The sequence below is a fragment of the Loxodonta africana genome, chromosome 18 (assembly GCF_030014295.1).
Source record: "Loxodonta africana isolate mLoxAfr1 chromosome 18, mLoxAfr1.hap2, whole genome shotgun sequence".
In the NCBI taxonomy this organism is placed as follows: Eukaryota; Metazoa; Chordata; class Mammalia; order Proboscidea; family Elephantidae; genus Loxodonta; species Loxodonta africana.
Window position 1 is genome coordinate 11,177,635 of NC_087359.1, and position 12,709 is coordinate 11,190,343.

A 12,709-nucleotide genomic window follows, 5' to 3' on the forward strand; every position below is an offset into this window, starting at 1 on the left:
ACACCCTGATAGAAAAAATTGGCAGCAGATACACACAGGCATTTCAGAGAAGAGGAAACGGGTGGCCGATAAATCTGTGAAAAGATCAAGTTCAGAGTTCAGTAAGACACTATTTTATACCACTACCAATAGCCATTGCTGTCCAGTAGATTCCAACTCAGTGACCCTGTAGGACAAAGTAGAACTGCCCTGTAGTGTTTCCAAGGTTGAAATCTTCACAGAAGCAGGCTGCCATGTCATTCTCCCACGGAGACGCTGGCAGGTTCAAACTGCCGACCTCTGGGTTAACAGCTGAGCACGTAACCACTGTGCCACCAGGGCTCCTTTTGCACGCACCAGGTTGATGAGAATTCTCACCGTACTGAGTGTTGATGGTGTGGGTCAACAGGAACTCAGTGCTGGTGGGAGTGTGAATTGGCTTACCTGTTTTGGAAAACGACTTGGCATTAATCCTGTATAAAAAACCAAAACCATACCCATTAGCGTTGAGTCCATTCTAACTCAGCGACCCTGTAGGACAGAGTAGAACTGCACCGTAGTGTTTTGGAGACTGTAATCTTTCCCACAGAGTGGCGGTGGGTTCCAACTGCTGACCTTTCAGCAGCTGAGTGCTTAAACACAGCACCACCAGGGCTCTGAATACATTATACCCTGTGACTCAGCAACTATGTTTCTAGATCTGTACCTGGAACAAAACAAGATATGATCAAGAATTTCACATTTAAGAATTTTTCAGAGGACATACTTAAGAATGTCCTTAATCGCACTGTTTATAGTGGGGGTGGAGGGACTCAATGGTCCACACAGTAGGAGAGTGGGTAAAGGTCGGCTAGCAGCCGAGCTCTTAACCACTACGCCACCGGGGCTCCAGATTGTAACCCATAGTAAAAAAAAAAAAAAAAGCAAAATAAATATCCCCGAGTCCGTACTGATGTAAGTAAATGAAAAGACACAACACTCCCACACAGAAATCCAAATAATTGATGCAGACGCCCTGCGGTGGACTTTAGTTGATGGTAATGTATCAACCTTGGTTCATTAACTGTGACAAATGGGCCATACTAATACAAGATGTTAAATACTAATAAAAAAATACTAATACAAGAAGTTAAAATAGGGGAAACTGGGCCTGGGTGGTATACGAGAATTTGGCATCTTTTTCGGTTTTGTCTGTAATCTGAAACTGCGTCAGCATAGATCCGTGAAACAGAATAGCAAGCCCGTAAAAACGCTTACGTAAGTGAGAACCTATTATGTGATTATAAGATAGCATCTGGGATTAATGGAGAAAGAATAAATTGTACAGTGGATTGCGTTAGGACAATTGGTCACCCACTCATGGGTGGTGGAGAGAGATCAGTAAGAGGCCAGCAGCCAACCTGTGAAAAAAAATGGGCGAGGGACTTAAAGGCTTTGACATTAAAAGCGAGAGAACCATTCAGTGAGGCGAACGTGTAAAGAAACATCCCCCTTGCTGATGGTTACACTGTGGACACAGCCGGAACACTTGGATGCGGTGTGCAGTGATAGTGCAGCTACTGGAACACAACGGGCGGGAATAAAGGCAGGACCCTCTTTGCAGGACTGGCCTCTGCCTTCAAGATTTAGGAGTATTTTTTGCAGTGTTGTTTGCACTGATGTTGAAAACCAGCGAGCAAGAAGACATATAGAAATAGGGTGCTGCCTGTGGAGTGGTGTCCTCAACAGCTGTGCAGAGGAGGTGCCCCCGCCATGCCGGGTCTGGGAAGCAGCTGGGTCGTGCAATCCCAGTCTGTGGGACATGCCTGAGTGCCCACGTTCTTGTGACTATCAGGGAGAGAGCATGACCAAACCCCTGATGAGCATTGGGGGCAGTTAGAAGGCATGCGCCTGTTTCTACAGTGTTTGAGTTCTCTTGTGAATAAGGCTGCTGGGAGCACACTTGAACACGTCTTCTCATGAGCACATGCTTTCATTTTCTCGGGTACGCCTTGGAGTGGTGTTGCCTAAACACAGAGTTTAGTTCATTGGGTCTCTGATGGCTCCAGCACATTACACTCTCCCCAGCAGTGGGTGAGAGTCCAGAGAGCTTTCAAGTTTGTGGGCAGTGAAGGCCATCTTTCTAGTTTCAGCTCCTTTAGCTGGTATGAGACAGGGTCTAATTACGGTTTTAATGTTTGTTTCCCTCAGCATCTTTTCTTGGGATATTGGCTGTTATATATATTCCTTTGTGAAGTGGACCGGACTTTTGCCCATTTTTTTCAGAAGTGGATTGTTTCTCCTTTTGGCATTGATTCTGTCTTTGGGTCTGAAATCTTGAAGTCATCTTTAAATTCTTCCCATTGTTCATGGGTCTGAATCAGTTGATTCTTTCTGTTGGATTTATCATGTCTTCTTTATTCTAACTGCCAGTAACTTGTCTGTTTCATCCCCAGACAGATTCCATTGCTTGTTTTACTTGAGTCAGGAGGTGTTTTCTCCTACCCACCCCGCTACAGGTGCCCCTTTCTGTCTCAGCTTTGCGTTCCAGGTCTTCCACCTCAGCTTTCTCTGTCTCTCTCTTCTCTTTGTCTCAGCTTTGCGTTCCAGGTCTTCCACCTCAGCTTTCTCTGTCTCTCTCCTCTCTTTGTCTCAGCTTTGCGTTCCAGGTCTTCCTCCTCAGCCTTCTCTGTCTCTCTCCAGTGTGACCATTGTTTCTGACTGGCTCTGCCACCCATGTCCACTTGAGATCCCACTTACCCTACATGGCCTTCTCCCTTCCCGCGTCCCCACTCACCTGCCTTTGAGCCCTGTTGACACTTTGGGAAGTTAGCCTCAGATTTTCTCCTTGCCCCCATTCTATCTACTGCCCACCTGACCCTTGTCAGATGCCGTCTGTTTGATGTGGTTATAACTGAATCTGAATCTCAGCTCCTTGAGGGTGAGCCTGCAGGTGTCTTCTCTGGAGAACCCCATGCACTGCCTGTGGGCATGTGCGAGGACTCAGGGCAGATGCTGGTGACTTGGTGCGGTGGTTGCAGGACCCAGCTGTACTGAACTACTCTTCGGCTTTCTGTGCAGTGGGAATCCCCACCATTCGATGGTGCGGGGCAGAGGGGGACTACAACGTCATGGTGATGGAGCTGTTGGGACCAAGCCTGGAAGACCTCTTCAACTTCTGCTCAAGGAAATTCAGTCTCAAAACTGTCCTACTCCTCGCTGACCAAATGGTAAGAGTCTACTTTTATGAAATAAGTGAGCGACACGGGCGGCTCAGTCATTGGGTCCAGGCAGCTCAGTCCATGTGACCAGTGGGACCGGGCGGCTCAGTCATGGGGTCCTCTCAGCTCAGTCATTGTGACCAGGCAGTTCAATCATTGGGACCCGGTGGCCCAGTCAGTGTGACCAAGCAGTGCGGGTGCTCAGTCAATATTTGTTGGTTTGATAAATTAATTGTTTTTCTCTTCGTTGTTATGCCTGTTAGTGCCTAGGGAGAAAATGGAAATTTCCTTTTGCCACAGGATACACGTTGATCTGGTTTGAACCTCACAGCATTGGCATTGTACTTTGAAATTATAGGGTCTCCTGATTGTCTCGGGAATACAAGTTTGATTTTTCACAGGACTTCTGTGACATTTCTCAGAGAATTCCTGGGCTCGATGTGAGCAGTCCAGTTAGTATGGACTGTTTGGTGGCCTGCTGTCTCTTCACCCTGAAGCCCATCCAGGGGGCTGCAGGCTGCTATGGGAGACGTCTTTTGGTCGGTCCAGTGTCTGCCCTTCCTAGTGTTAGGTTGCTCTTTTCCTGGCCAAGAGTGCAGAGTGTGGGTTACAGGCCTGGTTCTTTTGTCAACCAGTTTCTTTCTGCAGGGCTAGCTGCACTGAGGTTTAAACTCTCACCTTTCCTTCTTTACCTGTAGATTAGTCGTATTGAGTACATTCATTCAAAGAACTTCATCCACCGAGATGTGAAGCCAGATAACTTTCTCATGGGACTGGGCAAGAAGGGCAACCTGGTCTACATCATAGACTTTGGGCTGGCCAAGAAGTACCGGGACGCCAGGACTCACCAGCACATCCCCTACCGTGAGAACAAGAACCTTACCGGGACTGCTCGATATGCCTCCATCAACACCCATCTTGGAATCGGTGAGCTGTGGGGAGCAGCAGCCACACTCCGTCACTGGCCTGGGGTCCTCTAGGGGCGTTGGTCTAGGCTGGTACTCTGTGCACCTGCTCTGTAGAATGTGTGGGCCTAGAAGCTGCCATCACACTTTCTTAGACAGGTGTGGCTTGGTGACTGTTGGCAGCGTGTTTTGTAGGATTTGCTGGAGGTGGTGTGTAATGGGATTCTCTTGGAGTTACCAGTGGCTTTGGTGCTGCTCGGTGGGGTGTTGAGGTTTCCTGAGAGCATGCAAGGGACCGCTTCTGGTGAAGCAAAACCACCTGTGTCTGCGCTACACTTCCTGTTCATGTCAAGTGTCTGACGTGTCCATTGTCAGGCGTGTGGTCCCTACTGGTGCGCAGGGCCATCCTTCACGGTTCCTCTCCCGTTCCTTTTCAGAACAATCTCGACGAGATGACTTGGAGTCCCTGGGCTATGTGTTAATGTACTTCAACCTGGGCTCTCTCCCCTGGCAGGGGCTGAAGGCTGCTACCAAGAGACAGAAATACGAAAGGATTAGTGAGAAGAAAATGTCCACTCCCATTGAGGTGTTGTGTAAAGGCTACCCTTGTAAGTCACTTCCCACCCGTCCTGCCACCAGAGGTGACCAGGGCCTTGGCTCACTGTGCTCGGCATACCATTTGGCTTGGCCCTGCACCATCTGTCAGAGGGACCCCTGTCACGGCCGCCCTCCACAGAAGGCAGGAGGGGCGCTGTGTACCAAGCGCAGCAGCCCCCACCCTCAACAGTACCTGGGGACTGGCACACTGCGCGGTGGGAGATGAGCCCCTGAGCCGACCTCAGACCCACCTCTCTCTCAACCTCTGAATAGTTGGGAGGTGACGCTGGCAGGTGGCTCTCGCTGTCCTTTATCTGACGGCAGCTTTATCCCTAGCCCACGTCTAGAGCCAAAACTCAGTGCATTTCCTGTGCTTTTGGGCTGCCCTAAGCTCAGTGCCCTAGATAAGACTTGGATGCTTTGCGAGGGTGAATTTCCAGCGCTGCCCTGAGGCCCAGGTGCTTAAGCATGTGACTGGTATTGAGACTGTCACCGTCCCAAGGCTCTGTGGCAGTGGGAGGTGGACAGGAAGGCTGGTGGTGTAGCCCACCCCAGGCTATAGTGTCTGGTCTCTTGTTTTGCAGCTGAGTTTGCCACATACCTGAATTTCTGCCGCTCGTTGCGTTTTGATGATAAGCCTGACTACTCGTACCTGAGACAACTCTTCCGGAACCTGTTTCATCGCCAGGGTTTCTCCTACGACTATGTGTTTGACTGGAACATGCTCAAGTTTGTAAGTGATAGTGCCGACTTGCTCACTCCTGACTGTGTGACACGCCATCCCTTCCACAAAGGTGTGGGCGCTGTGGTCCGTGCCAGGTCTCCGGGTGGAGTAGCAGCGTATGGCTCGAGTTCGCTACAGCAGACATCTTTGCCTGGGGGTGAGGCCGGAATGCTTGGGCTCCTTTGGGTGACTGCCTGGGCTTGGGGGCCAAGGAGCAGGCCCATCGGGGTGTGGACGGCAAGCCCCTCGGGATGTATCCACCACAGCTGGGGTCTCGCCTGAGTGCCGGTCTTCAGTGATGAACTGAAGAGCGTCACACTTGGACCGCCTGTGGGGTTTTCAGGCTCTGTGCTTGCATGTTGAATGGACAGAAACAGGATTGTTCTGAAGGAGGGTTGGGACAGGGGCCAGAGGGCCTCCCCTGGCCTGAGCCCTCCCCCTCACTAACCCAGAGGACTCAGGTTGGGCCCAGGGGACACTGTTCTGACCACCCAGGACAAGCTGCCTGGGGTGAGGGGTACTGTGTCAGAGGTCTGCTTCTGAGGCTTTCTGTCCCCCTTTCGCCCTGTGATCAGCTGGTTCCTCCTCTCACTCAGTGTGTGTGCACGTGAGCTTGCGTACGCCACTGGGTATGGGCGGCCCAGAGCCTCTGTTGTGCCCTCCCCAATAGGCAGTCTGTGGCTGGGCTGTTAATTGAGTGTAATTAATTAATGTTCAGGCCCTGCTGCCAGAGTTGACGCTTTTGTGGGACTTTGACTTCCTCTTTCATTAAAAACACCTTCGGTTTAGTTATCGGCTTGAAACAGAAATTGGAACCTTTCCAGGGCAGGAAGATGACTGACTGAGGCACAGAGCTGCCTCTTCAGAGGGTGCAAAGCAGGAAGCCTCTTCAGACGCCTGGGAGGGCGCAGGGGGCTCAGACAGGTCAGTGGGGGGCAGTTGCAAGCCCCAAGCACAGCCAGCTCCCCGTGCCCGGACGCTGGGAGGAGGTGCCCCACAGAGTCAGCTCCTTGGTTCCTTCCTGATGTCGTCTGGGAGTGCGGGTGTGCTCAGGAGAAGGCACAGACCAGCGGAAGTCAGCCCCTTGTGTAGCAGCATTTAGAGGGTGTCCATGGTGGTGGTGCTTCAGGTCTCACCGAAGCCTGGACACTCAGTTGGACTGTCCTTCCAGGGCCATTGTTAAATTATTAGTCCATTATCACCTGTTTCCTCAGCAGCTGTCAGCCAGCCTGTCCTGTGAAGAGCCACAGGCTGCGTCACAGCTACTAACTCTGCTGTTGACAGTTTGTGAATGAGTGAGTGGAACTGTGTGCCAATAGAGCTTTGTTTACAAAAGCAGGTAGCAGACAGGGTCTGACCTGTGGGTCAGAGTTTGCGAACCCCTGCGTTACGGGGCCAGCAGTTAAAACATATCCTTTAGTGAGGTGGGTATCTTTGTTGATGTGCTTAAGATAAAATGCCCCACGCCTCTGGTTTTGTTAGTGCGTAGTGGCAGGAGGCCAACCTAGTTAAACAGCACCCGGCCTCCAGCATGTGCCTGGCTGCCCTCTTTCTCATTGTCCCATGTGCAGTGTTGCTGGTGTTGTGTTCAGCCCCCACCCCACAGCCCTAGCCTCGGCCTGCTTCTCGCTGACATTGGCACGGTTTTGTCCCGTTGCTGGCCTCAGACCATTTCCTGTCCCCGCCTCTCCCTCCCTGCACATTTCATCAGTGTGTGAAGGTTCCGGTTCAGAACTTCACCTCCAAGGATGGGGGTGTTTGCTCACTGGTGTTGGGTGAGAGAAGAAGGGCTGAGGTTCCTGCCCTGGGGCCTTGCTCCAGCCACATTTAGGGATCGTGAGATGAGACCGTTCCCGTGTCCTGTTGTGCGGACCCCATCCCTAATGGGCTATGTCTCCACAGTGGCCTCACAGGCAGGCTTGTCCTCGGGGCCCCTGGTGTTTTCTCGAGCTGCCACCAAAACCGTTCCATCCTGGCCGTACCCTCCCTTCTCCTAGGGTGCCAGCCGGGCCACTGATGATGCTGAGCGGGAACGCCGGGACCGAGAGGAGCGGCTGAGACACTCTCGGAATCCAGCTACCCGGGGCCTCCCTTCCACGGCCTCAGGCCGCCTGAGGGGGACACAGGAAGTGGCTCCCCCCACGCCCCTCACGCCTACCTCACACACTGGTGAGCGGCAGACAGTTAGGATTTGTTCCCATGCTGCCTTGGTGGGGTCTGTCTGGGGGTTATCCTGGGGGCTCTGCACTCCTGTCTGCACGTGGGGCCCTGCGTGGGTGTGCTGTGTCCCTCCATCCTGGGTACTGGCTGAGGCTGTTTCTCAAGAGACTCGGTCCCTGGGACCGATGCCATCTCTCTCATTACGAGCCCCTTCCCCGTGAGCCTCAGCGCCCCCCTGCTCCCGCAGAGGCTCTTCCTCATGAGGCGCAGCTCAGTGTTGGGGCTGTGCACAGCGCTGCCTGGCTGTCTGCTCTCCTGGTCTCCCGTGCTGTCCAGGGCAAGACGGACGTTGTATAGCCTCAGCCCAGAGCCTGATTTACCCCTTTGCAAAGGCCCCAGAGACCTCTTGTGTGGGGGCGAGGTGGGCCGGGGGCCTCACTGGCCTGTTCTCCCTCCCTCAGCAAACACCTCTCCGCGGCCTGTCTCTGGCATGGAAAGAGAGCGGAAAGTGAGTATGCGGCTGCACCGCGGCGCCCCGGTCAACGTGTCCTCATCTGATCTCACAGGCCGGCAAGATACCTCGCGCATGTCCACCTCACAGGTGCGATTCTTGGTGTCCACCGTGTCCTCTGCACCCGTGGGGCCCAGGACGCTGGCTGCTCCATGCTGGGCCGGGGGCTGGGCTAGGCTTGGCCATCCCAGAGCAGAGGGGTCTCTTCCCTCCCTCCCTCTGGTCTTCCTCCCCCACCTTAGTGATTTTAACTTTCAGGGGAAGTTGTACTTCTAGTTAAGCACCTCAGAGACAAGCTGGGCCTTACAGGACAGCTCCCCCAGCTCTGAGTAGGGCACAGGGCTGCTTGACCCTTGGCCCGTGGGGCACCTCCCTGGACCCGGGGCTGCATGCCTGTTCCTGTCTCTTGTTAAGGATGTGGCATCGGAGACGCACCTGTACCTCTGAGGGCCTTTTCTTGTGCTGCTCAGCCACAGCACCGATCCCACATAGGCCCCCACGGTGGGGGGAGGGTTTCCAGGTGAGCAGCCTGGTGGCCGCAGGGGTGGGCCTGCCCGCGTGACTAGCCACGCAGTGAGGGCTCACACTTTGTGTCCTGATCCCTTCTGTGACGGACAAGCTCCTGGAAACGCGCCCGCCGCAGGCCGCGCGCCGCTCGCTCGTGACCACCTGCCTCTGCACGTGTCCCCGCTGTCGCTTGTCGTCGCTGTCCTCATGCGTCCTCTAGCGTGTCACTCCAGCAGACAGTCTGTCTGCTGCTCACGCAGCTTTCAACCTGCTCGTCAGATCCACTAGGGACCAGGAGCGAATCAGGAGCCCAGTCCCTGGACTCTCGTGGGCGGCCCTTTGTCTTTCTTCGGTTTACACATTAGAGCCAGCGCCTCCTGTGGCACTGCGGGCTCTGGGAGCAGCCCGTTGGCGAGGTCAGTGGTGTTCAGTAAGCCCGGGCCTCCAAACCTGTCTTGGCCACTGGAACCACACCGCCTGTCTCCTTACAGGGAGTGCCGCTGTGCCAGAGCGGTGCTCTGACCATCTTTGTTGTAATCAAACAAAATGAGTACTTGAGCTAAAAAATTCTAGTTTGCTAACGCTTTCTCTGTAAACGGACTATGTTTATACTAGTTTTTTCTTCCAAAGAAACTGAAGAGGCACGTGGTTTGAGGGAGCAGTTGCTGATCCGATTTGAATTGTGCAGCTTGAAGGGTTTAGCAGTTTAATGAGATTTGGACCCCTTGTTAGACGCTCCTTGAACGGGATCCCTCTCATTGCCCTCCACGCTCTCAGAATAGAAATGGCTGAGTGGTTCTCTTCCCTCAAATCTGGGATCCAGGAGCAAACCCGGCCCTTGGAGCCCACTCCCTGCACCTGGCAGGGGCCCACATGCCACTTCCCCAGCCCTGGAAACACCAGGCCCTCTTCATCAGTTAGTGTGGACCCAGGAAGGGGCAGGATTCGTCTGTTACGGGACACGAAGCATCTGGTGGACCTGGGAGCGTTGCAGTAAAGGAGGAGTTAGGAGGGGCAGAGGGAGACCAGGTTCTCCTCCTCCAGAGGGTCTTCATTGACCAGATACACATTTATGTTTAGGCATCAGTCATGGTTTTTGTTCCTGTTTCTCCCTGCTCCCATATCAGGAGATATAATGGGCTTTGGCATTAGGGAGCAGTCCCCAAAGACGTTTGATTTGTGACATTTTTGCTCCAAAGGAAGCATGTTTAATTCACCATGTTATCTGGGCTACTCTCTGTATTCGTTGTACCCGAGATGTAGCCGCTTGGGTGCCCTTAGCGCATTACATCCTGTACCTTCTTGGTTCACCTTCAGGGCGGGGGTGGGAGCAGCTGGTGCAGTCCACACGGACCCTGGGCAGCTCTTCTGCCTGGGGACACGGTGCCAGCATCTTCCCAGCTGTGCTCTTCACACTGCCATCCCTGGCCCTGGTTTGACTTGTGGGGCACAGGAGGCTCCCCCCTGGACTACCTCTCTGTGACCCTCGGCCAGGCAAGGGCTGCTTCAGCTTATGCTGTCTGTAGCCCCCATTCATACCCCGAATAAGCCAAGGGCTAAAGTGAGGGCCAACTGTCAGAGAGTGACTAGGACGCAGGCTTGTTTGGGCTTGGGGGCTTGGCTGGGTTGAACTTCCTGCCCTCAGAGCTGCCACCTCAGTCAGTGTTTTCTGCTTGTGGGTTCCTGCGGGGTCACAGCCCAAGGACCAAGGCCACGGTTCCAGACCCCACCCACCAGGTCTGACAGGTATCAGTGGAGTATCACCTAGCCTCGTGGAGACATTGGTTTTCTGTGTGGTCAGAGGCCCCAAGTGCGAGAACTGGGTGGAGGCAGGTGGAGACTAGTGCCCCTCATCCTGGACACAGTGTGTCCAGGATGCCACATGGGCCTCACCCTGTCCCCCGCTCTCCCCGGACAGCTGGCTCAGACCCAACTCCATGGGAGGCCAGGTCCCTGCGAGTGTGGGTTAGGCCCCTGCAGCCAGGACCTCCTGTAGGCTGATGGTCTTTGGGGTCTTGAGATGAAGGGCCCCCTCTGCCCGTGCTGTTCACAGAGCACACCCCAGCCCCATCCACACGTCAGTGAGGATGTGTCTGTGGGCTGTGTGGCCTGGCTCAGGCGGCAGAGGCCACTTGCGGAGCTGTCCTGGGTCCCGGCCACACCCGCCTTGGCCCTCATGTAGCCTGCCCATTAGAGCCCCCAGCCTTGCCACCCAACAGGGGTCGCGTGTGAGGAAAGGTAGGGGGCTCCGTCCTGCTCTCGTTTGCCTCTTTGACAGGTTAATCTAGAAGGGGGCAGTGGCTACTCTCATGGGGGCCGTACAGGCAGGAGAGATGTTGGCGAGGGTGGGTGGGGTTGGGGTAGGCCAGCGGGAAGATGACCCCTGGGGATGGAAATGTCCGTGTGGGTCCTGGGTTCCCCTCTACCGTCAGTGTGGTCTGTGGACCAGGCGAGGAGGTGCCTTTGGAAACAGGCTGACTAGGTGGTCAGGGGCTGGACCTCATGAGCCAGCGGCCACTTACTGTCTTTTCCCCACCTCAGAATAGCATTCCTTTTGAACACCACGGCAAGTAGCTGCTCGTCTCCGTGGAAGGCAGCACTGGGTGAGTGTGTTGGTGTCCGGGCCAGTCTGGGTGCACAGCAAGACCACCGCCCTCCCCCCCGCCCCACACACACACCCGTGAGTCTACAGGCAGATTGGGCTTGCATGCCAGGTGCTGAGGCCACGTGAGGCCTCTGCTAGCCTGTCCCTGTGGGTCCCCGAGTGGTGACCCCGAGGCTTTCTGGGCAGGGCCAGGCTTTTCCCAGGGGGCTTCGCAAGTCCCAGAAGAGCTGCCTGTGCAGCAGGGACCCCCGCTGTCTACCCAACTGCTCCTGTGGCTCCTCAGCTGGAGACGCCTGGGCTGGGGCTCAAGCCTGGGAGCGTTCTCCTGCTAGGCTGCGTGGCGCCGCTCGATGTGGGGTTGCGCTCAGAGGTGCCTGCAGTCTCTGTCCACCTGCCTTGTTCAGTGCTCTTTCTTCTTTATTTCCATCCCCTCGTCTCGTTTTTTTCAAACTCACGCGCTTTGCCCAGCCGTCTTCTCCACGCAGCTGTTGTCTGTGTTAGCTGGCCCCCTCGCCCTGCGCTCCCATGGTGCATGGTGCTCTTGCTGCTGCTGCCCTTGGTGCCCCGTGCAGTTTGTACCCTCCCGATGGAGGACTTGTAGCTGTGGTGGTTTTAATGACTGTCGGCCTGCTGTAGTTCACTTAATGCACTGTCAGGGGTCTTTGGAGCTGCCTCGCTGCACCCCTGGCTGGTCGCGGTGCAGACAGGCCTGTGCTCGTCCCCAGACACCATTCAGTTTCTGGGGAACTTGGCGTGCGTGGCTTCTTGTCGAGAGTCCACCCGTGGCCATGTTGTCTCCCGTTCGCATGCTGCCTCTTTTCCAAGTCTTCTGTCCCTGTCTCCAAGCAGCATCCAGGACGCAGGGCGGAGCGTCCCGAGCGGGCAAGCTTGTCCCCAGGGCTGTCTGCTGGTGTGGCCCAGCCCCACGCTGATGCTCTCTGTGCTTTGGCTCCGACAGATTCCCGGTCGGGTGGCGTCCAGTGGTCTTCAGTCTGCCGTGCACCGGTGAGCCGCTCTGTACCGTGAAGGGCAGACATGCATGGCTGATCTACTCTGTACCAATGGCTTCCTAGTGATGCGCCCCGACCTAGAGCAGGAATGTTGACACCGGAGCTCTCCAGGCCACTCACCCAGCGACGCGCACGGGACACACACACACTAGACGGACAGATGCCACGTGCTGCCAACGCCAGGCGCCACGGCCCACATGTGAGCTCAGCCACCGCTGGGAGGAGCACGTGTGCGCGAGACCTTGCGAGAGACTCAGCCCACCACGAGCCTTTCCCTCCGCCTCCCCGCCAGTCTACTGTAACTACCGACCTTTCTCTTGGTTAAGACAGTTTTGTATCATTTTGCTAAAGATTATTGGCTTAAATCTGTGTAATGAAACATGTCTTTTTATTGTTTCCTTCTTGTCTGTTTTTGCGGTCTTAAAAAGATGTTAAAGAATCCTGAAACAAAGTCACTGGTTGGTGTTTTGTGTGTGAGGTGGTCGGGCAGGAGAGCCCATGGGGGCACCAG

At 54.8% G+C, this 12,709-nt stretch overlaps 1 protein-coding gene across 5 annotated transcripts in view; it reads left to right on the forward strand.

Moving 5' to 3' along the window:
- The window catches only part of CSNK1D (casein kinase 1 delta), a 31,679-nt gene extending 19,030 nt beyond the window's left edge, over positions 1-12,649 (forward strand). For 3 of the 5 annotated variants that reach the window (XM_064270466.1, XM_010596870.3, XM_064270468.1), the window contains 7 exons: positions 3,040-3,188; positions 3,878-4,106; positions 4,522-4,692; positions 5,266-5,414; positions 7,403-7,574; positions 8,027-8,166; positions 12,147-12,649. In XM_064270466.1, the coding sequence (XP_064126536.1) occupies positions 3,040-3,188; positions 3,878-4,106; positions 4,522-4,692; positions 5,266-5,414; positions 7,403-7,574; positions 8,027-8,166; positions 12,147-12,197 (1,061 nt within the window). In that variant the 3' untranslated portion in view covers positions 12,198-12,649. Of the gene's footprint in view, positions 1-3,039; positions 3,189-3,877; positions 4,107-4,521; positions 4,693-5,265; positions 5,415-7,402; positions 7,575-8,026; positions 8,167-11,124; positions 11,187-12,146 lie in introns of all 5 variants that reach the window. The other 2 variants (XM_064270467.1, XM_010596871.3) reach the window with 1 other exon arrangement.
- Positions 12,650-12,709: the final 60 nt, after the last annotated feature.